The sequence below is a fragment of the Mytilus galloprovincialis genome, chromosome 2 (assembly GCF_965363235.1).
Source record: "Mytilus galloprovincialis chromosome 2, xbMytGall1.hap1.1, whole genome shotgun sequence".
Lineage (NCBI taxonomy): Eukaryota > Metazoa > Mollusca > Bivalvia > Mytilida > Mytilidae > Mytilus > Mytilus galloprovincialis.
This window is the reverse complement of record NC_134839.1, coordinates 38,961,746-38,989,305: the sequence shown is the minus strand read 5'-3', so window position 1 is coordinate 38,989,305 and position 27,560 is coordinate 38,961,746. Positions and strand designations below refer to the sequence as shown.

The 27,560-nt window shown below is 30.4% G+C and overlaps 1 protein-coding gene across 1 annotated transcript; it reads right to left on the bottom strand.

Moving 5' to 3' along the window:
• Positions 1-6: 6 nt before the first annotated feature.
• On the bottom strand, positions 7-26,932 carry LOC143063558 (von Willebrand factor A domain-containing protein 7-like). The gene is made up of 15 exons (XM_076235765.1): positions 26,528-26,932; positions 21,585-21,707; positions 20,829-21,002; positions 20,214-20,277; positions 17,839-17,930; positions 15,086-15,271; positions 13,945-14,157; positions 7,641-7,766; positions 5,507-5,701; positions 4,980-5,110; positions 4,282-4,447; positions 3,361-3,437; positions 2,610-2,766; positions 2,057-2,223; positions 7-509 (listed from the first exon to the last, which is right to left on the bottom strand). Exons 1-15 carry the CDS (start codon positions 26,799-26,801, stop codon positions 375-377), a joined length of 2,280 nt encoding a protein of 759 aa, XP_076091880.1. The 5' UTR covers positions 26,802-26,932; the 3' UTR covers positions 7-374.
• Positions 26,933-27,560: the final 628 nt, after the last annotated feature.

Genomic DNA, 27,560 nt, shown 5'->3' with positions numbered 1-27,560 from the left:
CAATTGCTTCATGATATATCTCTACCTTAATGATATGGTTATCGTAATCATAAGGCAGCTATGGCGTTCAATAGATATCTCTTTTAAAGTTATTTGATTTTAAGAACTATAATTTATACAATTGATATTGATATAAATTCTAAAATGTAATAATTTACCTTCAAGGGGTCTAACTTTTTTTTTTTTTTTTTTTTTTTTTTTTATCAATGAACGTTTTTCATTGAGTTACATAACAAATCATCTCAAAACAAATAATGCAATTTACTTTGTTTATAATCGTAATTAGATAAAAAAAAATACTTCCCTCTCATTGCGTAGTTTAAAGCATTTTCGTAAACTGTCTCCTTATTACTAATCTATCTATTCCATTTCAATCAACAATTGTTTAATATACCTTTTTCAGGTAAATGGTCTAGTTTTATGTTAACTATTTCTATAACATCCCGATGCATCCGTACACAATTTTTACCGGTGGTTTTAGTTGTACCAACAACTGCCAATTTGAAAAACTGAAAACAAAGAAGCAAAAATTATTTTATATCTTCATTTATCATTGTTTATGTTTAACTTCTATTTCACATTCAAGCATTACTATTTTATCTTGATTTAATATCTAACTTTGCTACATTATTGGTTGTATGCTGATTCGATACTATGTCATATACTAACGGCAACGATTTAGGTTTTATTGTTCAATATAAAAAAGAAGCGGTAATTTGATTGTCAATGAGACAATTCTTCACAAGAGACCATATGGCACGGAAATAAACAACTATAGGTCTCCGTTAGGCCTTCACCAATTGACAAGGCCCATACCATATAGTCAGCTTTAAAAGATATAAAAACAGTGCAACATCAGAACAAACCATGAAAATCAGATGGATACAAATAGAAATTATCTATAACAAACTTAAACAGGTGTACCTTTATTGTTGGGAATATAATGAGGGTCAATTGAAAACAAAATGTTACGACAGAAGAGATGATTTCATCTTCTCAATTGTGATCTATTTATTTCTATGCAGCAGCATTCCATCAGCGCCTGCATACGATAATATGTCTCCCAATTGATATGATATTCCCGGGCTTGTATTTCCTATCCTGATTTATTTCCTTGATAGAGGGTTGTTGCTCACAAGGAAGCTGTTAAAGCAAGTTCCAAAAGTTCCAAATTGTGCAGTTGAAATCATCTCTTCGTAAATTTTACGGACGCCATCACGGGTAGGTTAACTGATATGAAATATCCGGTTCACAGATGCAATCGGATATGTTCCAATTGTCGTAACTACAATTTCGTTCCCTTTTAACAAATGTGACCTACCGAATCATACTTTTTACCGTGCTTGTAATAACATGACCAACAAGACGGGTGCCACATGTGTATCATAATTTGCTTACCCTTACAAAGCACCTGAGATCACCCCAGGTTATGGTGGGGTTCGTGTTGCCTTCTCTTTATTCTGCTATGCTTTGTTTTGTGTATTATTGTTTGTCTGTATGTCTTTTTTTTTGTAGCCATGGCTTTGTCAGTTTATATTTGATCTATGAGTTTGAATGTCCCTCTGGCATCTTTCGACCCTCTTTTACCCACATAACAAACAAATAGTAATGAAATCAAAACATTTTAAGTAAATTTCTTAAGCACACCATAGTTTGTTTTATGAAATCGGTCATACTAAAATAATAAGATTTTATTTTGGACGTGATCAGCACTGTTTTTTGTTCACTCAAAAGCTGAATATATTATTGCTGTAGTTTTTTCCAATACACAAGGCATACCGAGTACAATGGGGTGAAACTTGTTTTTAGGTTGACTTAATAACAGCTACAAACGTAATCATTTCGAACCATTTTTAATCTGATATGGGACGAGCGTGCTGGCAGACGTTTGAACATTTTGGACTGAAAAAACAATGCTCATAACTATTGTAGGACATACCAAACTATATAAAGGAGAGGAAAACGATGCCAAAGGGATAACTCAGAAATACAAATTGCAAAAATAAAGGTATTAATTTTCATTTAGTATGTCTAAAAGGCAATGTTTAGCAATTACCTCATGTGGAATCTTAATAGTAGTCATATAGAACGCTCGAGGGTTGGTTTTATTCATCCTTTGTAATGAATAATGTGATATTTCATCACCATATACATTCAACAGCCAAACATGATTTAAGTCTATGCTGTTGTCGTTAATTTCGATCGCTAAGGTTACATTTTCATCTGAAAGAGACACAGAAAAACAAAAATGAATATGATCGTAAACTTTACAAGAGAATATAAGACTATTTGAGAAATTAAACATCTTAATTATTGCATTGGAATCGTGTTTATGATATTTAAATATTTCTTGAAAGTGCATTGAGATTGTCAGCAAAAAGTTCGAAACCCTTGAGTAGGATCAATGGGCATTTAAAGGTAGAAAGAGATAATACCTTATTTGTAACAACTTTTTCCTTCAATGTGTGAATTTATTGCCTTACAGGAAACTCAATTTGCGACCATCAAATCACCAATTGATGTTGCTGAAGCTTAAAATACAATACAGTTATCTCCTAAATCATATGCATATATTATCAGAAAAAGAACGAACATAGAAAAAGTCTTACCTGGAATTGGTCTTCCATGAATTTGATAGTAGGAAAAACTTGATGCATCATATGCCATAAGCTTTGCGGTAAAATCAACTGTGCTTTGAGCTGTAACCTTTACATCCCATTCATTCATATCATTCTTACGTAACGACCAACTGCCAGTTGAAGGATGCTGTTGAAAAAACTAGTATATTACTCATTGATATGAAAAAAATATAGCGATTTCAGGGTGAAAAATTTTTAAGGAGCAAAATGTTTGAAATTAAAACAGAGACAGAAAAGCGCACAAAAAAGAAGAGGGAAAACTCTCTGAGAGAAGCTTATAAAGAAGGCATTGTCAATTTTGTTAGGTTCAATCTATAAACTGTTCAGAATATAGATCATTAAAAACATATTTATAAGAAAAAAATATGTTTATAAAAACTACACTTGACCAGCAGTTGAGGAACAGCCCATCGACCAACTAGTAGTTATACAAACGTGGTATACCAATTATAAGTCATGTGTTTAAATTATTCGTTGTAAATAATAATACCTTTTGATGCGCTTTTCTGAATTGACCTTCATTAGAAATGCAAAGAAAATACGTTGATGGCCAAAATTTGCATTCGAGACAAATAGGTATTTTCTACGAACGTAGGACTACAAGTTTATGGACTAAACGTTATTATACCCAAAGCGTTAGCGTTATAAGTCAATAGAGATAATTTACAGAACACAACCACTAACATGTTAACATAGGAAAACTCTTTTCAGAGATACTCACATCCACAACAATACTAATATAGGTTGTACCAATGTTGTACATGTGAATTGTCTTGTTGTCAATAGGTTGTGTATTCCCTAGGATTTCAAAAAGTAAAGTTAGTTAAAAATGTTTTCTAATCATCATGATATGCACTGTTAATAAGGTCTTTATAATAAATCCTTTGGATGATAGATGTGTATTGATTGATATTTCAGATTTAGTTACTTAATTTTTATTAGTTATTGCTTTGAACTAGATGTCAATAACTGCTTGCATTTGAAGATCACTATTTTGTGTTTTTTTTTTTGTGTGTGAGGGATATATGCATTCCCTGTTATGTCCGGTTTTTGTTTCTGTTTTTCTCCCATGCATTGATCTAATGAGATCAGAACTTTTGAAATGATTATTATAGTTTGTTATAATATTTACATGTTACAAGGTCAGAGAGAGGGTTTGAGGCCAGCAAACAGATTGTGTTCGTCACATTCAGTATGTGCCTAAGCAGTAACATGCAATTCAGTGATTGTCGTTTATTGCAGTTTATTATTATTTTGTTTTCTTTAATTTAATTGAATCTAAATCAGGCAGTTATTTTTCTCGTTTTTTTAAATTTACACAGGGCCTTTGGTAGCTTGATCTGCGGTATGAGTTTTACTCATGGTTGACCGTTCGTTTACCTATAGTTGGTTATTTCTACGTTATTTTAGAGTTGTCTCATTTGCCACCATGTCACATTTTCTTATCTTTATATTGGAATGTGTGTTCTCTTTGAAAACATAAACAAATAAACACTACTACAAGTAAAACAATGGAGTAAATGTATACAAATAAATAACTTAGATTTACTAATTTCATGAATAAATTCCATTTTTAATCGCCTATTATTTTTTTAATAAACACAGGTCGTATGGATATCAATGGTAATTGATGATGACTTACCGAATGAATTTAAAAGGTTGAAATGCGGAACATCGTTTTTGCTGTGTATTTTAAGTGTAAATTGAGATATACTGTCATCAATATCAATATTTATTAGCTTTGGTGTTGATGGTCCTCCTGGAAATACATTCTTGAGGATTAAAACTTCAGACTTTGATAGTGATGCCTACAAAGAAAAATTCAAAAATGTAAACACATCTTTGACTCTTTTCGATGTAAAGATGACGCGATGATGCCTACTTGAGCTTTAGAATAAAATGATTTCTAAAGTACTTCATCAATATGTAAAATGTTAACTCTTTACCAAGATTATTATAAAGTCAATTCAATTATGTCATTCAATAAAGTTGATGGAACTGCGATGCTGACATGGTATTTTTAATTTGTCAATAATGCAAAGTCTTTAAAATGAAAGCCTATTTTTTTCCGCTTATTATGAAAGAAAGGAAAAATACTAGAAGCACATTCAAACTCCAGACAACGATTAGAAAAAGAAAAAAAGACCAACAGACAAGCATCTATACACACAGCACAACAAACAAAACTAAAGACTGAACAACACGATTCCCAACACTAACTGTTTGTGATCTCAAGTGCTCTTGAAGAATAAGAAGAAGTTGTTTAAATGAAAAAGGAATTAAATTCAACTACAACCAAGGTAATTCTTAACACATGTTTATCGCGTAGTCATAATTTACCTTAAACATATTCGCTACATAAGGAATTTGATCCTTGGTAGTCTGTAACAAATGACCACCGGATACTGAGGCTAAATGACGATACACGTCTATTAGATCCCAGGAGGTTGCACTGCGATGGCGATAGTGTCCTGTAATTGAAAATCAAATATGTTTTTGGAATAGAATATAATTTAACCTATTCTATGTATATACTCCTAAGATGCAAGAATATGTCAAATAACGTTAAAGTAGATATTATTTAATAGTTGAATATTTTGTATACCTTTCTTAAATAAATGAATATATGATATCATTATGTGTGTTTCTTTTTTAACAGAACTATGAACATTAATTTATCGTTATATATTATTTTTTGTTTTTGCATTTCACCTCTTAAGTGTAATATATGTTGCATGTACGATACATGTAGCTAACTGAAAAGTCATGAATAAAGCGATTTCAGCTCTTTTGTCTGCACATTACAAATACAAACCACAAGGGAACATAACAACTACGTTTCTGCGCCTACTACTTGTTGTACTTGCCTATTGCTGGCTTCGAGTTCTCACTATACTTCAAACCGTTGTGAAATGTTGTTGAACATGTACCCGTGACAGTAAAGAATATTTGGAGTTGGGTTTCTGCTATAAGACTATCGATCGTTTCTTGTTTATAAGAATCTTTTGGCGTAGAATCAGTGAATACGTATATAATGGATCCAGGAGAAGATGCATTAGCAGCTGAAAACAACAAAATATGTTCCGAATAATATACTTAAGACTTGATTGAAAATATGTACTTCAATTTGGTAAAGCATCAGTTCTTCCGAATGAACAAGGATCCAAGTTATTTAAGTATTCATTAATTTTATAGACAATAACCCGCTAGATTGGTGTATAGGTTTACGAAACTGTTTAGCATATTTATTTTTGAAAACTTCTTTTGTGTTTTACCTCATTTTTACTCTTTTGGCCAGCTTTTTCATTGATTTTTATTCATGTAACCCGATTAATCAATTACTTGTTTTATGTTTGCAGTTTTTCCTGCCAAGTAACGTGATATTTAATTTGGTGTGCCTAAGGTTCGGTGTGTTCTATGGTTGTTATGGTCCTGTGTTTTTCAGAGTCGTTCCTTGTATGTCAAAACTTGATAGACTTTATTGTGGTGATAAGGTTTGTTTAAGAGGACAATGTTATCGTACTATTGAACAGTAGGCATATACTAAAAACCCATCTAAATTGCATTTAATTGATAAATTCAACAACACTTACCGTTATGTTGATGATACTTTTACTTACGTTAAATATTTAAGAATGTTCTAAACATACTGCCGACATTCACTTAAAGGAACTTACTTTGAATAAATCGAATTTAAACGGTAATAACTGTCTTTTCCTATATCTAGATATTTAAGTTTCACACGGGACTCTCTAAACCAAAATTAACGACAAAAGAGAGATGTTTTGTATATTATTTTTAAATTTTCCTTTTTGAAAGGTGATGTTCCTTTGGCTCCATCTTACTGTGTTTATATTTCACAATTCGTTCACTATGCTCGTGTCTGTTGTGACATTTTTTTATTTTAACAAACGTAACCTATGTATTATTGGTAAATTATTTAGCCAGGGGTTTCGTTACCACAAACTTAAAACCTTTACTAAATTCTTCAATTGATAAAAAGATTTGTTTTTTAAGTTTGGTTGTACCTTATTTCAAACGGGATAGAACATCCTTATTGTTGTTAACCGTGTCCTTAATTTGGAAACGATCCTGATAAATTTTCGATTCTTTAAATAATTAGATCATTGAATATTGTTTTGTTAGTATAAATAAATCAAAAGCAAACTAAATAATATTAGTATATACACATACACATTCATGGTTCTACAATCTGTCGATACCTCTACATTGACATTGCACAAGGTCATGCTTTTATTTGACTGTTTATAACGTCTTACACTAAATCCATGGGATGCTGGATGTGAACTGATTGACAATTAAGTGTTAGAGGTATGATATATTTTATATTAGTTGTAAGTGGCTTTAAACTAGCTGTCAGTAACTGCGAGTACTCTCAGATCTGTACTTAGTGTATTTTTGTCGTTAGGTTGTTAGGACATACACGTACACGTCCACGTCCACTCTGTATAGTATTTCTATTTGCATCCAACTGATGAGTTTCGACTGATTTTCATAGTTCGTTCTTATATTGTACTGTTACACCACTGTCCCAGTTAAAGAGAGGGGTGGGATCCCGCTAACATGTTTAACACCGCCACATTCTTTATGTATATGCATGTCCCAAGTCAAGGACCTGTAATTCAGTGGTTGTCGTTTGATTATGTGTAGCATAGTTGTTTTTCGTTAACTTTTTGTACATTAATTAGACCGTTAGTTTTCTCGTTTGAATTGTTTTACATTTGTCATGTAGAGGCCCTTGTAGCTTATTATGCGGTATGGGATTTGCTTAATGTCGTACGTTGACCTATAATTGTTAATTTATGTGTCTTTTTGGTTTCTTGTGTATAGATGTCTCCTTGGCAATTATACCTCATCTTTTTTTTTATAAATATTGTTTCTATTAACGAAACATGCATGCAACATAACTCTATCATTTTTTGTACATTTCAATGATATTCAGAATTGTATGAAATTCAAAGAAATATTGTTTTCTCTTACCTGACTCAATAGCAGATAACGAAAATTCAGGACAATCATTATCACTTCTGTCCTGTACCTTTAACCCATTAATCCAGTTTGTAATATCTGCTGAGTTTGTAGTCTTTCGTACATTTATTGATGTCACTGTTAAAAAACTTCGAATCATTACAATAGGCATACCGCAAACAAAAATACTTTTTCATATACTTGAGTACATTTTTCCCTAGTATTTTGTTTTTATATGAATATCTTTTTTTGTAATAAGATGGTCACTTTCAACAAGTAAAGCAAGTGTTTCTGGAGAAAGTCTTATTAGGTAAGTCGACGACTTACAATCTTTTTTTTATAGAAAGCATCAAAACCAAAAACGGATTAAACAGAACAGATTTATTCGATGAATGTCAACCTCGGTATTTATGTTCTACGTAAATCGGTATTCAGGGATTCTACTTGGTTGCATTGCATTTGGTCTGGTGTAATCATAAATTATGTAAAAATGATCGGAAAATAACGACACTTTTTACCGAACTTAACACAACTGTCTCTTATTAAACAGGCATTATCTGTCAAATATGAGGATAATATGCACTCGATTTTTCTAGGTATGTTTAATTTCCTATCTTAGATTTAAAAAAAATTAACATTTAGCCTGTATTTGAATGATTTTTTGAGAGCAGAATCAGTCAAAGAAAGGTATTCCCGATGGCTACTCTTTCGCTTTTTAATGTTGAATATTTTTTTAATATTTTTACAGTACTTGCAACCTTAGGCGTTACTGTTTGACGTGAACTTGACTGATTGGTGAATGATCGGTGACGGATGTTTGACTGATCGATGAGTGATCGGTGATCGGTGACCCATAGGATCCGTCAGATAAGTCAAATAACCTATGTGAGAGTTACCCTGACAACTGTCTTCGATCGATCAGTAAATTAAATTTATGCACGGATCGGACGGATACGTATATATTTAAAATTCGTATATAAACCGAACTCGACAGTGTTTACAAACGATGAACGCGGACCTCTACGAAGACACCTTAATTTACACGTTAATTTGTAATAAAATTGGTTGCAATAAAAAAAGTGAAAATAGTATATATATGCTTAGAGCGTTAAATTGTTTCTGTTGATTAATAGTTTTGTATTAAATATTGTTAACATCAGAGACATAATTGTATTATATGACTCTGTTAACATAAACTTATTCCTACGAAAATGGTTATTATTGACCGCCATTCGATTTTCGAACTTTCTATAGTTTCGAATAGGTTGTTTTTTCGTGAAATTAAAAGAATGTCAAAGAAATAATATTAAAATTTTTTTCGCATTGTTTAGAATTACCAAAATTGTTCTTCTTTTTAGGAAAAATGATACTATTTTTTTTTTAAATCAGTTATTTTACCATCTTGAAACAAGTCTTCTAATCAGAATTGAGATATAATGAGAATTAAAATACTTAAACTTTTATTTTTGTGGAATATGAATGCAGTTATTGATTTATTTTGATACAAATTATTAAATATCATATGATTTAAGTACTTTTTGTACATCAAGATTGGTTGTTCTTCATAACATATGCTTACTTTAAGGAAAAAGATACTAAATTTTTGTACGCGTTGCCAAAAATGGAAATATTTCTTCATTTTACTGAAAATTATTGACCGCCATTAAATTTTTGTACTTTTTATAGTTTAGAATAGTTTTTTACATAAAATTAAAAGAATATCAGAAAAATCGTACTAAAATTTTGTTCGCATTGTTTAAAATAACCAAAACTATTCTTCTTTTTATCAAAAATGATACTATTTTATTTGAAATCAGTTATTTTTACCATCTTGAGACAAGTCTTCTAATCAGAATTGAGATATAATGAAAATTAAAATACTTAAACTTTTATTTTTGTGGAATAAGAATGCAGTTATTGATTTATTTTGATACAATTTATTAACCGTCATATGATTTGAGTACTTTTTGTACATCAAGATTGGTTGTTCTTCATAAAATATGCTTACTTTAAGGAAAAAGATACTAAGTTTTTGTACGCGTTGCCTTAAATGCAAATATTTCTTCATTTTACTGAAAATTATTGACCGCCATTAAATTTTTGTACTTTTTATACTTTAGTTTAGAATAGTTTTTTTTCATAAAATTAAAAGAATATCAGAAAAATCATACTAAAATTTTGTTCGCATTGTTTAAAATAACCAAAACTATTCTTCTTTTTATCAAAAATGATACTATTTTATTTGAAATCAGTTATTTTTACCATCTTGAGACAAGTCTTCTAATCAGAATTGAGATATAATGAGAATTAAAATACTTAAACTTTTATTTTTGTGGAATAAGAATGCAGTTATTGATTTATTTTGATTCAAATTATTAACCGTCATATGATTTGAGTACTTTTTGTACATCAAGATTGGCTGTTCTTCATAAAATATGCTTACTTAAAGGAAAAAGATACTAAATTTTTGTACACGTTGCCTTAAATGCAAATATTTCTTCATTTTACTGAAAATTATTGACCGCCATAAAATTTTTGTACTTTTTATAGTTTAGAATAGTTTTTTTTTATAAAATTAAAAGAATATCAGAAAAATCATACTAAAATTTTGTTGGCATTGTTTAAAATAACCAAAACTATTGTTCTTTTTATCAAAAATGATACTATTTTATTTGAAATCAGTTATTTTTACCATCTTGAGACAAGTCTTCTAATCAGAATTGAGATATAATGAGAATTAAAATACTTAAACTTTTATTTTTGTGGAATAAGAATGCAGTTATTGATTTATTTTGATACAAATTATTGACCTTCATTTGATTTCAGTACTTTTTGTACATGAAGATTGGTTGTTCTTCATAAAATATGCTAACTTTAAGGAAAAAAATACTAAATTTTTGTACGCGTTGCCAAAAATGCAAATATTTCTTCCTTTTACTGAAAATTATTGACCGCCATTAAATTTTTGTACTTTTTATAGTTTAGAATAGTTTTTTCTCATAAAATTAAAAGAATATCAGAAAAATCATACTAAAATTTTGTTCGCATTGTTTAAAATAACCAAAACTATTCTTCTTTTTATCAAAAATAATACTATTTTATTTGAAATCAGTTATTTTTACCATCTTGAGACAAGTCTTCTAATCAGAATTGAGATATAATGAGAATTAAAATACTTAAACTTTTATTTTTGTGGAATAAGAATGCAGTTATTGATTTATTTTGATACAAATTATTAACCGTCATATGATTTGAGTACTTTTTGTACATCAAGATTGGCTGTTCTTCATAAAATATGCTTACTTAAAGGAAAAAGATACTAAATTTTTGTACGCGTTGCCTTAAATGCAAATATTTCTTCATTTTACTGAAAATTATTGACCGCCATTAAATTTTTGTACTTTTTATAGTTTAGAATAGTTTTTACATAAAATTAAAAGAATATCAGAAAAATCATACTAAAATTTTCTTCGCATTGTTTAAAATAACCAAAACTATTCTTCTTTTTATCAAAAATGATACTATTTTATTTGAAATCAGTTATTTTTACCATCTTGAGACAAGTCTTCTAATCAGAATTGAGATATAATGAGAATTAAAATACTTAAACTTTTATTTTTGTGGAATAAGAATGCAGTTATTGATTTATTTTGATTCAAATTATTAACCGTCATATGATTTGAGTACTTTTTGTACATCAAGATTGGCTGTTCTTCATAAAATATGCTTACTTAAAGGAAAAAGATACTAAATTTTTGTACACGTTGCCTTAAATGCAAATATTTCTTCATTTTACTGAAAATTATTGACCGCCATAAAATTTTTGTACTTTTTATAGTTTAGAATAGTTTTTTTTTCATAAAATTAAAAGAATATCAGAAAAATCATACTAAAATTTTGTTCGCATTGTATAAAATAACCAAAATTATTATTCTTTTTATCAAAAATGATACTATTTTATTTGAAATCAGTAATTTTTACCATCTTGAGACAAGTCTTCTAATCAGAATTGAGATATATTGAGAATTAAAATACTTAAACTTTTATTTTGTGGAATAAGAATGCAGTTATTGATTTATTTTGATTCAAATTATTAACCGTCATATGATTTTAGTACTTTTTGTACATCAAAATTGGCTGTTCTTCATAAAATATGCTTACTTTAAGGAAAAAGATACTAAATTTTTGTAAGCGTTGCCTAAAATGCAAATATTTCTTCATTTTACTTAAAATTATTGACCGCCATTAAATTTTTGTACTTTTTATAGTTTAGAATAGTTTTTTTTCATAAAATTAAAAGAATATCAGAAAAATCATACTAAAATTTTGTTCGCATTGTATAAAATAACCAAAATTATTATTCTTTTTATCAAAAATGATACTATTTTATTTGAAATCAGTTTTTTTTACCATTTTGAGACACATCTTCTAATCAGAATTGAGATAAAAATGAGAATTAAAATACTTAAACTTTTATTTTTGTGGAATAAGAATGCAGTTATTGATTTATTTTGATACAAATAATTGACCTTCATTTGATTTCAGTACTTTTTGTACATCAAGATTGGTTGTTCTTCATAAAATATGCTTACTTTAAGGAAAAAGATACTAAATTTTTGTACGCGTTGCCTAAAATGCAAATATTTCTTCATTTTACTGAAAATTATTGACCGCCATTAAATTTTTGTACTTTTTATAGTTTAGAATAGTTTTTTTTCATAAAATTGAAAGAATATCAGAAAAATCATACTAAAATTTTGTTCGCATTGTTTAAAATAACCAAAACTATTCTTCTTTTTATTGAAAATGATACTATTTTATTTGAAATCAGTTATTTTACCATCTTGAGACAAGTCGTCTAATTAGAATTGAGATATAATGAGACTTAAAATGCTTAAACTTTTATTTTTGTGGTTCAATAAGAATGCAGTTATTGCTTTATTATGATCATGATGATATAAATTATTAACCGCCATATGATTTCATTACTTTTTGTTCATCAGGATTGGTTGTTCTTCATAAATTATGTTTACTTTAAGGAAAAAGATATTATTTTTTTTGTACGCGTTGCCAAAATGCAAATATTTCTTCTCATATTGGAAAATTTTGTAATTTCAATTGCAATCAGTTGTTATAAGTGATTTTCATATGATTTTTGTAGAAAATGTGAATTATTCAAGAATAAATCTGCTTAAAATTATTTCTTTCTTTTTAAGGAATGTATTTATGTTTACCACCATTGGATTTTTGTACTTTTTATTGTTTAGGAGTAGTTATTTTTGTAATTTGTTATTTTAAAGGCTTCGATTGTGACGAGAATATAGAAAGTCCATGATTATGATTTTAATTTTATGATGATAAGGATACAAAAATTTAAAATATTGAAAAAAATAGACTACATTTTTCAATAACTGATCCTTTCATCTTGTTTTTCCCGAGTATGTTTGGAAAATAATAAAATCAATTTCGCGATGTAGACACTCGCCGGGTTTGAAAATATATAACCTAAATAAAACGAAAAAGACCATTATTTAATGATGATATTTTAATTTAGGTTTTATCTGTACATTTCTTTTCATTTCAATTCATAAAACTTTGCTAAATAATTAATAAACAAAATGTATCATTGAACGTTCCATTTTCACGAGTCGCCATTTTAATAAAAATTAAACGAAACTAAGATTCCGTAATTTGTATTAGTTCATCATGTGACGTATTAAAGTTCAATCCGTCATCAAGGTCGATCGGTACTATCCGTCCGATCAGTCCTATCAGTCAATTACTTTTACTATAAGTCTGACGGATTGCTGACGTGAGTTTGACGCGAACTTGACTGATCGGTGACTGATCGATGACCGCTGATTGATCGCTGAAATAGTAACGCCTAAGGTTGCAAGTACTGTATTATAAATAATTGAACATGATTAGCTCGTGCGTAGCCCATGTAAGTGTTAAGTTAACATACAAACGGATTAAATAAGTTGAATCATTAACTTGCAAGTCTATTATAAATTATTGATGGGTTTTGTTAGCTTATTTTAACAAGATTAAATTAAACTGGTAGCTAATAGCGACATTTTATTTCACAATTGCGCTTTTAATGATGTTCACAAACACGAAAAATATATGTTTATGTCTGTCAACTTCGTAGCTTATGTCACTTTAAGCTTTTCAAAGGTTAAAATGTAATGCATTACTGATATATTTAATGGATTTAGCAAAGCGAATATTTTTTTCATTCTCATATTTGTTTTAATTTTTTCATTTTATTTTAAATCAATTGTTAATAATGTCAGAGGTAAGAAAAGTAACTTACCTGGATCACTAGAGGTAACAAGTATGTAATTAGATGGTGCATTTGAAACTGTACTGGCAGCCTGTATAATAATATTTGACTGTTGTATGATCGTCGGTAAATCAGAAGCCATTGATCCACTTGTGTCGATTACAAAAACTAAGGAGTAATCAGAGTCTAAGTGTAGCAGTTTCATGAAATTTTCTGTAGTAGTCAAATGTCGTATCCCATTTGCTACAAAAAAAGCACAAACATGTTAAGAATGAATACATATTTGTATAAGTCACGGAATATGACAGTTGTTATTCATTCGTTTGATGTGTTAAGACTTTTGATTTAGCCATTGGATTAGGAACTTCCGTTTTGAATTATCCTTGGAGATCGGTATTACTGTGATTTTACTTTATGTAAAATATCATCATGTGAAAAATAGTTTAACGCTGATAAATATCTATTTTATGACACAGACACATATTGCCTCATCTTCGCTAGCCAAGGGTTACGATCCACTCCCCTCCTTTCCATCCTTGGCAGAGTAAGCAAACACTTGTGATAACAATGTTGCGCATCTATCGGTTGTTTAGAGTCACGCACAGTCCGACTACATTAATTTTGACCAGTGGTAGCACTTGAGCTCTCTTCAGTGTGAAGGTGAAAACACGGTAGCATCTAGAGTCTACAAACTTGGTGAAGCAGGAAACGAAAATATACGTTGACATTCCAACATTTGTGCAAGAAACAGGAACTTCTATTAGTTGACTAAAAACATTTAAATTGTCACTAAATAACTTCGAATGTTTTAGGGTGTTAAAACTTGTTGCACAATCTGCAAATGAAAATTGTTTATCATCATTTTCTACATTTACACGTGATCATGTTATAGGTGTTTTTTGATTGGTTGAAACCAGTTACGACTGCAATCAATGAAAATCATTACCTTGTATCTCCAAAATTCGGACTCAATCCGACAAGGGTGGAGAGGAAGGGAGCGAATCGTAACCCTTGGCTACCGAAGATGATATTGCCTCAAATACAGAAACTTAATTCAGCGTGAATCATCAATTTTTCATTAGTTTTAAATAATGATTTTAAAAAGTTCGCACTATGTGTACTGGAACCGTACAGCAGAAGTATTAACCGTAAATGATTAAGTCCAACTTACTGTTGTCATTAAAGAAGTACACAGTATGGTTTATAGCCGTTTCCGCTGCTTGTGTATGCTTATAAAAATGCGGAGACCTCTCACTTATTCTTGAGTCTTTGTTTATTCCGCCCGTCGCTGCAGATGTGGTGTTGTCAGTTGGTCCTCCGTCGCTACATTTGCCCTTTGAGTTAGTTTTTGGGTCTTCTTTTAAAAGAAATTACATATTGTTCACCAAAAATTGAACACCACCTATATTTATTGTATCAGTTATTTTTCATTTTAAAAATGAATTATTCCTCGAAAAAGAGAAAACATTTAATTTTTGCTAGCATAAACCATAAACAAACCATAAACTAAAGTTTGGTCACTTATCAAGGTTCTATGCATTTAAGGAGGCTCGCGGGTATAAGATTTTCAGAAAAAAATAAAACATTTATTTTTCATTACAAATTTTATTTATTACCTTGAGAAGTTGTGACTTTATCATATGGTACAAAACAAATTCCGAAAAATCAATTCGTGTTGGCCCCAGGTGACTTTAAAATGTAGATATCATTGAAAAAGCTCCAAATTATCTTCCTTTGGTGCAAACATGCCATTTTTTGGCCTTAAAATTGAAATTTCTTTTTTAACTCATCGGTGACCTATATTTTTTATTGTTGTTTTCCAATAAGCTATACATAAACTAAATACTTGTAAAATTTAAGCGACTTCTGTAATTTAGTTACTTACTTATTTTACTTCGATATTACCCCTATTTCTCCTATTAGTTCAACAGAAAAAAAGGACATTAACAAAAAGGCAGATTGTGAGCGTAAATGAACGGTGACCCCTCTCATTTTTCTATTAAGTATAAGATAAAGTTCATTTATTGAAAAATACAGCGAATCCTATATTAAGTAAAAAAATTGAGTTAGACCCACGAGCCCCTTAAGTTTTACGGTATAAGAAATAGCTTAAATTACCCAATTCATAAACGGAATTTAAGTTTCACTGTGATTTTTTTTACAACAACTAATAACCCATTATAATTAAGATTTTGTACAAATATTCATTGGTGTGTTCGGCAAGTTTGATGTCACTATCTGAGTCAATATGATGTGTAACCACCCTCTTCCAGAACAATTCCATAACACGGGGTCTCATACTCTGTACAAGCCTCCTGACCTTTGGTTGAGAAAATTTTTCCATTCATCATCAATTGCAACTCTTAAATCGCCAATATTTTGCAATAGAGGATCTCTGAGAAATCTGCAAACGGTATCCCAGACGCGTTCGATAGGGTTCATGTCTGGACCCGGAAGGCCAAAAGATGAAGCAAGTGGATGATTATCAAAATAAGGGACTACAATGTTTCTAAGCAATAAATTCCTGTTTGTCTGTCAGTTCATGTTTTCGTGCAGAATATGCATACCCAGCTTACACCGGTATGAGAAGCAACCCCATACTGTTACTTCACCAGCACCGAATGCAGTCGTTGGGCAAATTTTGTTTTGGTCAAATTTGTATACTGCCGTCTACTGGTCGTAACAGAAACCGACTTTCATTTGACCAATGATTGTTTTGCCACATTCTCGTGTTCCAGCGTCGATGATCTTTAGCCAATTGTAACAGGATTATACGGTGACTGGATTTAAAAGCAGGTCTTTTGACAACACGACGTGCTCTTAGGTTGCCTCTATTAAGTCGACAGACAAATGTTCGTAGGGGTTTTTAAGCTGCGGGTAGCGGTAATGGGTTGGCTATAGCACAACGAAAAAGCAGTGTGTCATCACGATGGATAGATAAACGGTTTCTTACGGACCTTTGTCTATAATTTACAGTTCATGTGTGACGTTGTAAAAGTCTGACAATGACGGTGTGATTAACATTGAGATGGTTATATGTACGTATGATCATATTGCTCATATCGACATTTGACATGCCAATTGTTTGCCAACAGATAACTTACGCCTTGACATTTTACACAATACAATGACTTGATGAAGGTCAAATTTTGCCTGTATGAGGGACATTATGAAGATGATTTAAAGGTATCGAAACAGTGTATTTGTAAAATTGCAGATGACCTTCAATAAGAAATTGATTGACGGGTTTGTCGGGGTTCAATCTTTTTGGTCGCAATGATTTTTCTTAGTTTATGTAAAAGGCAATTCATAACATCAAACATTAATATTTGTTTGCAATAGTTAAGAAAATATTGCCAGTTATATTTAGGTGGTGATTTACGTATAGCGGACTGTATATTAATTTAAAGAACAATTACAATAGTATAAATATTATTTTCTGTTCTTTGTTACTATCTTAAAAGACTACGTTTTAATATGTTAATTACAAATTAAACACTAGACACCTTTCCTCAGTGATCTCGTCACACACCACAAGTTGGCAGGAATAATGAAATATTGCAACCAGGTCTTCACTAGCAGCGAACTCGTTGCAAAATGGTTTCTTGTTTTGCATATTATGGGGTATTGAATATACATGTGAGACTTTTCGCTGAAGTTTAATGTCAACTATACATATTAGCGTTAACAGTATTCCATTGGAGCAAACCGTAGTGAATACTTAACTAAATGCCTATGAAACATTTCTCGTACAACAAATACGCACAGAACTTTTTAAGAAAATATTCCGAACTTTTGAGTAACATAATTAAAACTTTTGAATAATATAGTCAACTAATAAATTTTCTCAAAAATAGTCATGATTTTACATGATTTCCCCGAAGATAAACAATTTTTGAATTGTTTGGCTGCAAATGTACTTACTGAATGGCTTTGTAATGTCTTGTCCTGATTTATATCCGCTTGTCAAAAACTGCTTTTTCGGCAAGATTATATTGAAAACACAAACGCTTTCACTAAAAAGGGAAACAAAATGGAGCATGTTCATTTAATTTAGTTGTGATAAATTCTATTTTTCAAATGTATGAAGTATATAAATAAACTCATCATAGATACCAGGACTAAATTTAGTATATACGCCAGACGCGCCTTTCGTCTACAAAAGACTCATCAGTGACGCTCGAATCCAAAAAAGTTTAAAAGGCCAAACAAAGTACGACGTTGAAGAGCATTGAGGACCAAAATTCCTAAAAGTTTTGCCAAATACAGCTAAGGTAATCTATGCCTGAGGTAGAAAAGCCTTAGTATTTCAAAAAATTCCAAAATTTTGTAAACAGTAAATTTATAAATATAACCATATCAAGCACAATTCATGTCAGCACAAAAAGTGCTGACTACTGGGTTTGTGATACCCTCAGGGAAATAATTCTCCACCAGTTTGTCAGGATTTCCATTTAATTTGTAATGTTTTCAACAATAATTTCGTCAGTAATTAGCAGTATACTAAAAGACAAAGAAATATTTAGTTAAATAATGATAATACCACTATTTGGACACTTAAAAGTTAATGATACAGCTACATAAAATTCTTTACAAGAAATGTATTAGGGTTTTTTTCAGATTATGGTGTTTATTATTTGTCTTACGCCTTTGCTGTAGGGCTTCAATATTTCAAGTTTAATGTTAAACTCAAATGCCAAACTTTAAACATTTAATTAGCATCATTTTGAGATCATTCAGAATATTTAGATTTAAACCAAAACTTTAAAGGTAAAAATACATTATGGTACAAAGGGTCCAAAAAGTGTTTAAGAGGGTATTGACCATACCTAATGTTTCTTATGAACTGTGAAGAAAATGGACATTTTAAATCAAATATTTCAATAATTTCATGTTATTTTGTTCCATCATAGGGACATAAAAACTGACATTTATGCACACACAAGTATATAAAAGTGGCAATATTATATCAGTTTATTAATTTATTGGTAAATAATAACATTGCATGCATGTTTCATTGTTATATAAATGTAATTTTTTGATTGACTAACAGCAATCTCGCGTCCTTCTGTAATGAACATTCATAACACAATAAAATGCAACATTCACGCTGATATGAGCTTTCACAATAAAGTTCACATGTAAATTAAAGGAAAACTTGATAGAAATCGTGTTTTCATGATCATAGCTAAAAAATGTAATTATAAGTATTGAATACTTCTTATTGTAATTTCATAGGGTTGTATTAGCGATGATCTTACGCACATTTTAAGAATGAAGCGATTCCGCGCTTCATACAAAATATATTTGAATTAACGCTGTTACACCCCAATTAATTTACAAAAAGAAGCATTCAATTCTTATCTAAATTACATGTATGTTTCATGAGAATCCATGATATTGATTAACCGAGTGCAACAATCGCAAGGCACTCCAATATTACATTTTATTTCCGTTTAATTACATTTTTTTGTTTACTGTTTAACAGCAATCTCGCGTTATTCTGAAATCATCCTTCATTTCCAAATGAACCGTTAGATTAATAATGACACTAACAGCCACATTAAAATTAACAGGTGAATAAAGGCAGAAGAACATGATAGAAATCGTGTTTTCATGATGCTATCAATAAATGTAATTATAAGTATCGAATACTTCCTTTAGTATTCTGTACGGTTACGAAAGCGTTGAAAGTGTGTAACTTTAAGAATGAAGCACTTTACACCCCTAATAAATTAACGAAATGAAGCTTTCAATTCTGAAAATTTACCACCACATAAATAATTGCACATGTTTATTGTGGCAATGTTCAAACAATGCATTAAAAGAAAAAGAAAAGTTAAATTTAACTTACATTTTGTACTTATATGTATTGCATAGCTATAATTTTATAAGAACTGAATGTGTCTTTTTAATAATTGTATAGGGTTGTGTAAGCGTTAATCCATTGCGATAATTTTGAAAAGTAAGCGTCTCCTCGCTTCTTACAAAATGTGATATTTTTTTTGTCATCTCTTTTTACACCCAACAAAATTTTAAAAAAGAAGCATCCAGTTCAAAATAAAATTAACAAACTGAAAAGGATACAAATGTTATACTATAATCATATTACCTTGAAAGTTGTATGTAAAATTTGATAAATTCAAAGAATTGTATATTACTATGTTTTATTTCTGGTAAAACATGTGCGGTTTTGAATTCTTGCTTTCAGACACAATAGAACAAACAATTTTTCTTCAAAGGCTGAAATTTTTCTAATTGAAAACAGAATTGTTACAGTCAGAGTAATGAATACATACGAACAACTTTTACAAGTGTCGTCGTTGGGACCTGCAGTTGGTAATAACTTTACTCCTGTCATACCTGAAGATATTAAGTTTTTTTTCAAATATCATATTAACATTTATTAGCAGGAAAAAATACATATAACATCAAAGTGTTAATTGAAAATGGACCCCGTTTATAACTCCAGCACGACATTTGTGATGGGAATGTAATTGAAGTACTACGTTTATTATTTTGAACTATTATTGATTATTGACATGTCAATAAATATATACTAATTGTTCCCAATGTCTTTTCGGATTTGACTTATTAAACAATAAGCTCTGTCCATTTTGAACATTGTAGGTTCTTGCATGATCAGTAAAATAACAGAAGTCCGTCCGATGATCCAGTGCCCTTACATCACTCTCTCTTCTTTAAAAGAAAAAATCAAATTCAGTGATGACATTTAACAGCCCGCTTTTGATTATTACTCGACAATTATGTGTCATTAACTATGGTATCTACATCTTGTTGTCCATCAACCCTCTCCCGTTTTTAATGAATATTTTTAAACTACAAATGTCATTTACTTGTAAGAATGACAACAAGAGGATAGATTGGGATAATAAAAAGAATAGAATACTCACCAACAGCAGTATACTTGTTTGCGCCGTTGTCTTCGATCCAGTTGGTATTTGAATAAAACATTTGTAAAAGATGTAAACATTGGCCAATAAGTTGTCGTGATAATTCATAATCAGGATTTGGCTTATTTAATTCCGATAGAAGTTGTGTGCGTATACCTTGAAGCTTTAAGTTACCTACAAATTAAAAAGAAATACGACAACTGCATTACGAAATTTACAATGCACTAGTGTGAAACAAAAGAATGCAATTGGTAAGGATATTTAAAAAAAAATTATGGTGAATTAAGCCAAATTAATAATAAAAAAAAACCACTGGACCGGTTCACCTAAAATGAACAACCAAACTAACAGGTAGCAATCCTCCAATAAAAAACATATTTTTTGATTGTTCATCTGTTTCTATATTTTATGCGACTAGAAGGCTTAATGTGTCTAGAATGATAGCAAGTTGACTTTGTGTTGACGTTTATATTCGTTCACAAAGTTTAGTGTCGTGCGACATTCATGCTTGGAAAATTGTGTGTTTGGGTCTTGTTTTCATATGTGTGTTTGTACCACGTCTCCTTTTATTGACGATTTATCGCAGCTGCTGATATTTTCAAATTAGTTGAAGTAAGCAACCTTACTGCATGTGATGAAATTGTCAAAATTACGTATAATTTTTACTAGTAATTTTGTAACAGTTGCTAATGAGTTAACCCTGAGAATAAAACAATTTATAGATCAATTATGTCCTAAGAATGAGAAAACTATTACTTTGTTCTATCTGTTCGCCGTTGAAATGCCAGGCTGCTTCATTGTAATGATCCTGGTCAACTTCATTATTGTATCTAACAATGTTGTCAATAGCATCCTGTAGGCGCCTCGGTGAACTTGAACCTGAATTAGAACAAACATTTAAAAATGACTAGTGTACAGACAAAATAAACACCGGTGCAAACACACAGAGCCGTCTGCTTGTTCTTCCGTTCTTCCGTCCATCCCATTTTGAGGGTATAAAGTTATTTCAGATAACTCTTCCTGCACTTCCTTTTCACTTAAGTTTTTTTCGCAAGATATTTTGTGGAAACAGCTTTGACTTGTTAAACAAAGAACTTGTTTTGTCATTGTAACGGTTATCTATTTGTTCGATTAAGAACAAAAATGAAAATTTAGGATACTAAATTTGAAGCCTTATTTTTGAATTGACAGCTTGAGGATTTCCTCTGTAGACAAGCAAGGTTTGACATGCCCATATTTGTGGAGTAGTCATGTCGCTTGTAAGGAACAGCAATTTAATGAATTTTGCCACCATATGCAACACATCTACCTTAAAGATTGTGTCTGCATCGTAGTAAACAAAAAAGACTTCAAGGCGGATGTCAAATTTAAACACGAGCAAAGATGGGAATTACCTATTAAAAAGCAAAATCTCAAAAAAAAAGGAATCTCCGAGGTTGAAGTCAAAAAGGAAAGTCCTTTATCAAAGGTCAAATCAAAACCTAAAACACATTCAATGAATGGATAACAACTGTCATATTCCTGAATTGGTACAGCCATTTTCTTCTGTAGAAAACATTGGAATAAACCTAGTTTTGAAGCTAGCTAAACCTTTTATTTGTATGAAATTCCACTATATTGACAACGATGTGTGAACAAAACAAACAGACATAATAGGTAAAATGTCAAAAATCATTCTATTGATTTCTGATGTATGGGTAGATACTCGTCTTTGGTTTTAATGATAAAGACGCATAGGGCACATAATTTCTGTACTTGAAAAAAATATATATAGCACCAGGGAATATGTTCCTTTTTGAACAACATAATATGTTTTTAATTATTCAATTTACTTGCTTTGTCTTTTTTCATTATATATGAATTCATATTTTTCTTCTTTCTATTTTTACATTTTACAACTTAAAATTGAGAATGGAAATGGGGAATGTGTCAAAGAGACAACAACCCGTCCAAATAAAAAACAACAGCAGAGGGTCACCAACAGGTCTTCAATGTAGCGAGAAATTCCCGCACCCGGAGGCGTCCTTCATCTGGCCCCTAAACAAATATATACTAGTCCAGTGATAATGAACGCCATACTAATTTCCAAATTGTACACAAGAAACTAAAATTAAAATAATACAAGACTAACAAAGGCCAGAGGCTCCTGACTTGGGACAGGCGCAAAAATGCGGCGGGGTTAAACATGTTTGTGAGATCTCAACCCTCCCCCTATACCTCTAACCAATGTAGTAAAGTAAACGCATAACAATACGCACATTAAAATTCAGTTCAAGAGAAATCCGAGTCTGATGTCAGAAGATGTAACCAAAGAAAATAAACAAAATGACAATAATACATAAATAACAACATACTACTAGCATTGTATGTCTTTTTTCTCTATTTCATGTTATAGACACAGTACTTTATATTATATTATACAACATCGTTGGTGTATTATGATAACAATTTGAATTCTACAGACATCTCAAGGATATTTTGACATTCACACAAAGTAAGCAGCTGTATGAGTCATTTCTTTTTTTATGCATTTAATAAAGTACATAATTTAGTTTTTTATAAAGTAGAAATACCACTTGAAAATGAGTAATGATTATATAAAATGTTTCTCATACAACTGTCAAGGTTTCAAATCAAAAATGAAGCGAAAAGATGTTTTTAATTATCTTAAATAAAAACACTGTAATATATATTGCTTACAAGATACACATTTTTTCAGAAAATGATGATATATCAATAAAAATTCAATGGGGCGGAGAGTGAATTTTTAATTCATTTGCTACAAATAAACATGATAAAAGATGGTGTGTTTTGTTCAAGCAAGAACAGAGAAGTAATGTCTGTACACCTTTTAGTAATTTCAGAAAAGACGATAATTTTAACTAACTGTCTTTTTACCTGAGGTGTGTTCTACGACAAGAAAAACCTTAAAATATGCATTATCTGACTTATATGCCGTCAAAAAAATATTAATTTTATAAAGATTTGTAAAATTTAGAATCCTATTTTACCGACCACACTAAAGTGGGATATTCCTTTATAATGCGTTCAGGTTTTAATCCGCCCTGCGGCTCATTTAGAATGTGAAATAAAACTCACTAAATAATTTAGATATAAACCTTTTAAAAATTATTATCCATACGCAATAAAAATATTACTTTAACTGCATGAAGTAAGACACAAATGTATTGTTACCATCCGATAACGGTGTATGACAAATACAAGACACATTGTAAGTACTTTATTGTACCACTTAGCTTATGGAAAATGGGGAGGGTGTATGTTTTTTTCTATTTGTTATGTTATTTCTTTCGCGGAAAAGTGGTTATTTTTTTAACAATTTTACTTGAATCGAATGAAAAATTCAGAAAGATTGTCTTTTGAATAGCAATACATTTTATTAAAAGATAATCAGGATATAATTATATACCCTCCGCATCCGACCCTTTCGTAAGGTTACGGTAATGTTATTCAATAGAATATAAGATTATCAAATTAGTTGACCATTTGATAGAGTATTAAAAGGTATACATAAATTTAAAGTTAAGAACTGACACGAAGACGAATACAAATACATGTAGGTCACAGTATGATTTCCTATTCAGTGTGTATCGTTCTGAACATGCATGAAATATTTGCCACTGGACAATAAGCAAGCAACCAAACATCTATCAATCTATTCAATTTGACTCAATAAGATTTTCAAAATCTTACACACAAATATGTTAAATATGGATTTATTTTATGAAAGTCTACATTAAAATTCATCTGACATATATGATAATGTTTCTTTATTGAAGCGATAAATTATCATAACTTCACGTTGTCTCTAAAATTAAAATGCGGGATTACAATGACGGTTTCCGTTACACCTATCATCGATTAAACTTTAACAAATAAATTTCGAAATCGGCAACAAAAAACTATTAGACTGATAAAGTTTTGAAGTAAATCATAGATTGCATGTTTATCAAGGAAAATAATGACCTCACACAGGTCATTATTTTATGCCTTGGGGCATATATCATTGAAACATGGTATCGTCGGGGTTGATTCTGAAAAAAGAATGACCTGTCGTTCTGAAAGAAAATAACTCCATATAGGTATATAAAATTTGAAAACTGCCGTGTTGGTTGCTCCAATTAAATTGTGCAAAAAAAAACGAAAAAAGAAGAAATAGGTACTGAACATGGAAATTCGAAATCATAAAGAACGATTCAATAAAAGTTGCGAAGAAAGGGGTATATACTAGATACAAATGGAATTAAAGACCTATAGAAACTGGGAAATCTCACAACTAAATCTCTGAAAACAAAAGACTCTTACAACTGCGTTTGATATGTTTAATAGTGAACCCCTAATTCGATATAAACAAATGACTATTTCAACATTAGTTATGTTTAACAGAGATCTCTTACAAATTGGTTTATTTTAACAGAAGTTGTGTTATGGCTACCAATGAGACAACTCTCCACCAAAAACCAAATATCATTGACGTTTACAACACATGAACAAACGATAAAAAACAGTTTAAAAAGGCTAAACTCATTCGATCGATACGAAACAGAAAAAACAAGTAACAAAAATAAAACAAAGATCGAACGTGGCAGGGTATTTATACATCCCGCAACAGAAAAGATACTATGTACAAATCTGATAGTACTCACAGTTACTAAAAACTTGTTCAATTGAAAGCCAAACAAAAAAATCACGTATTAACACTACGAATAAAGTCCTGCTAAAATAACACACAGGGTCGAAAAATGCCGGTACAGGAAGTATATACCTGAGATGTAAATACATTTATCATTTATTTAAAAGTAAAAATTGATAATATTGTGAGGTTACATTTGTTTTTTAGGAAAAAGGATTGGAAAATATGTGCGACATTTATTCATCGTTTTTATTGTGTATTGAATTTCATATTTCAAGCACTTATTAAAATCATATATTGTAAAATACAAGATTTGGGTGGAGAGTTGTATATTGGCACTCATATCTAATCTTCTTATATCGACTTAGTTCGATAAAAGGTTGAATAATTATACAATTTGAGAATATGCATTTTCGAAACTTTTTATTTAATTATCATATACACTTCGAAGTGTAAGATAATGGTCTATAATCTTGAAATATTTGTTCGAAAATGTAATCCATCATAACCAAAATCATCAAAAATAAAGCATACAGGAAACAAATATTACTAGTAACCATCAAACATATTTTCGAATTTACAAACAACAAATATTGGAACACTAGATAAAATTAACATACCTCAAAGTTCCAAAAGTCAAATCGAGACATTTGATTCATCATAGGACAAGTACATTTTGAGCTATTGTTGACCCAATAGCGTAGTTATATAATGATTTGAGATTTATTTTTTGCAATCATATATTTCTAATTTATACCTTTATACAAATCATTATAATGTAGATCTTTAACTATCTAATTAACAAATGATGTATCGTTTTTGATAATGAAAAAAAAATGTTTTAAACTGCAACTATGAGAGGCGAATGTTGTTTTGACTTGCCATTACCTAATAAGATTTTATTGAATCTTATTGGTTAGAAAGAGATGGATTTTTTTACAATAGTGAAAACAATACGTTAGAATTGGTCCATCTGGTAATGAATCAAGTGTGACTCATCTCTCTGGTCCAGAGAACTAGTCCGATAGCATAGACTATGTTTTACCTGCGTAAACCTTATCGTATAGCTTCTTAGCAGTGATGTCTTGGATTCCCGTCAGAGAACCGGAACTAGGTGTTGATCCTCCTGGAGTAAGTGGGGTTTCTTCATAAAAGGCTGCTACGGCTTTCAGAATTCCAATTTCTGTTATTTCTGCGTGTGTAAAGTCATCTCTTCCAACATATAATCCGTATGGGTTAGAAAAAAAGGCTTCTGTATATGTAGAAGTCCAAATAAACAACAAAATATGAGGAATGGTGCGCATTTTCATTGTATACATGCAATGTTCCCAGGTTCGTGTCGCAAGAAGTTATGATTACAGATAAAATTTTAAAAATTAGCCACGCGTTTTTATTTTTGATTATGTGAAAATAAACGTTTAACTTTGCTTTGTATAAACCAGATACCAGAAGTTATATAGTATGGTAGAATATTATACGTCACATGTAGATATAGGAATCTCGAGTGTTTTTGATAAATTCACTCAATTTATTTAACATTTAAATGGTTTTTCCGTGTTGACTTTTAACGGTACTTTATCGTCAGTTTTTTTAAGTCCAGAACAAACTAAATGATACTGCAATACATTTTACACATAATAAAGCTGTTTGTGTACTTAACTATCAGTTACTTCATTTCCATTTTGTAATAAATTGTATAATATAAGACTGTTTATCTTGGTAAGAGAAACTAAATGAGGTCTTTTAAGCATATGCATATCAAATAAATAGTTAAGTGAGGATTGGTAACTTGTGAAACGTTAATGGAATTCATGTAAACCGATATTATTTATCACAATATGATCAATTTTTTTCAATGAACAATTTTGAAATTATGTTTGATACTCTCTTCTGTACTCATGACATGTGTCTCTGGAATGATACGGATTTTCTGAACTCACACGTGTCTCGGGAATGATACGGTTTTTTGTACTTACAACATGTTTCTCTAAATTGATACTTTTACCGTCGTATGTGACGTCATTTTCATAATTTACTGCGTTGAGGCCTGGACTGAGTCGGGTGTGTCTATTCTGTGT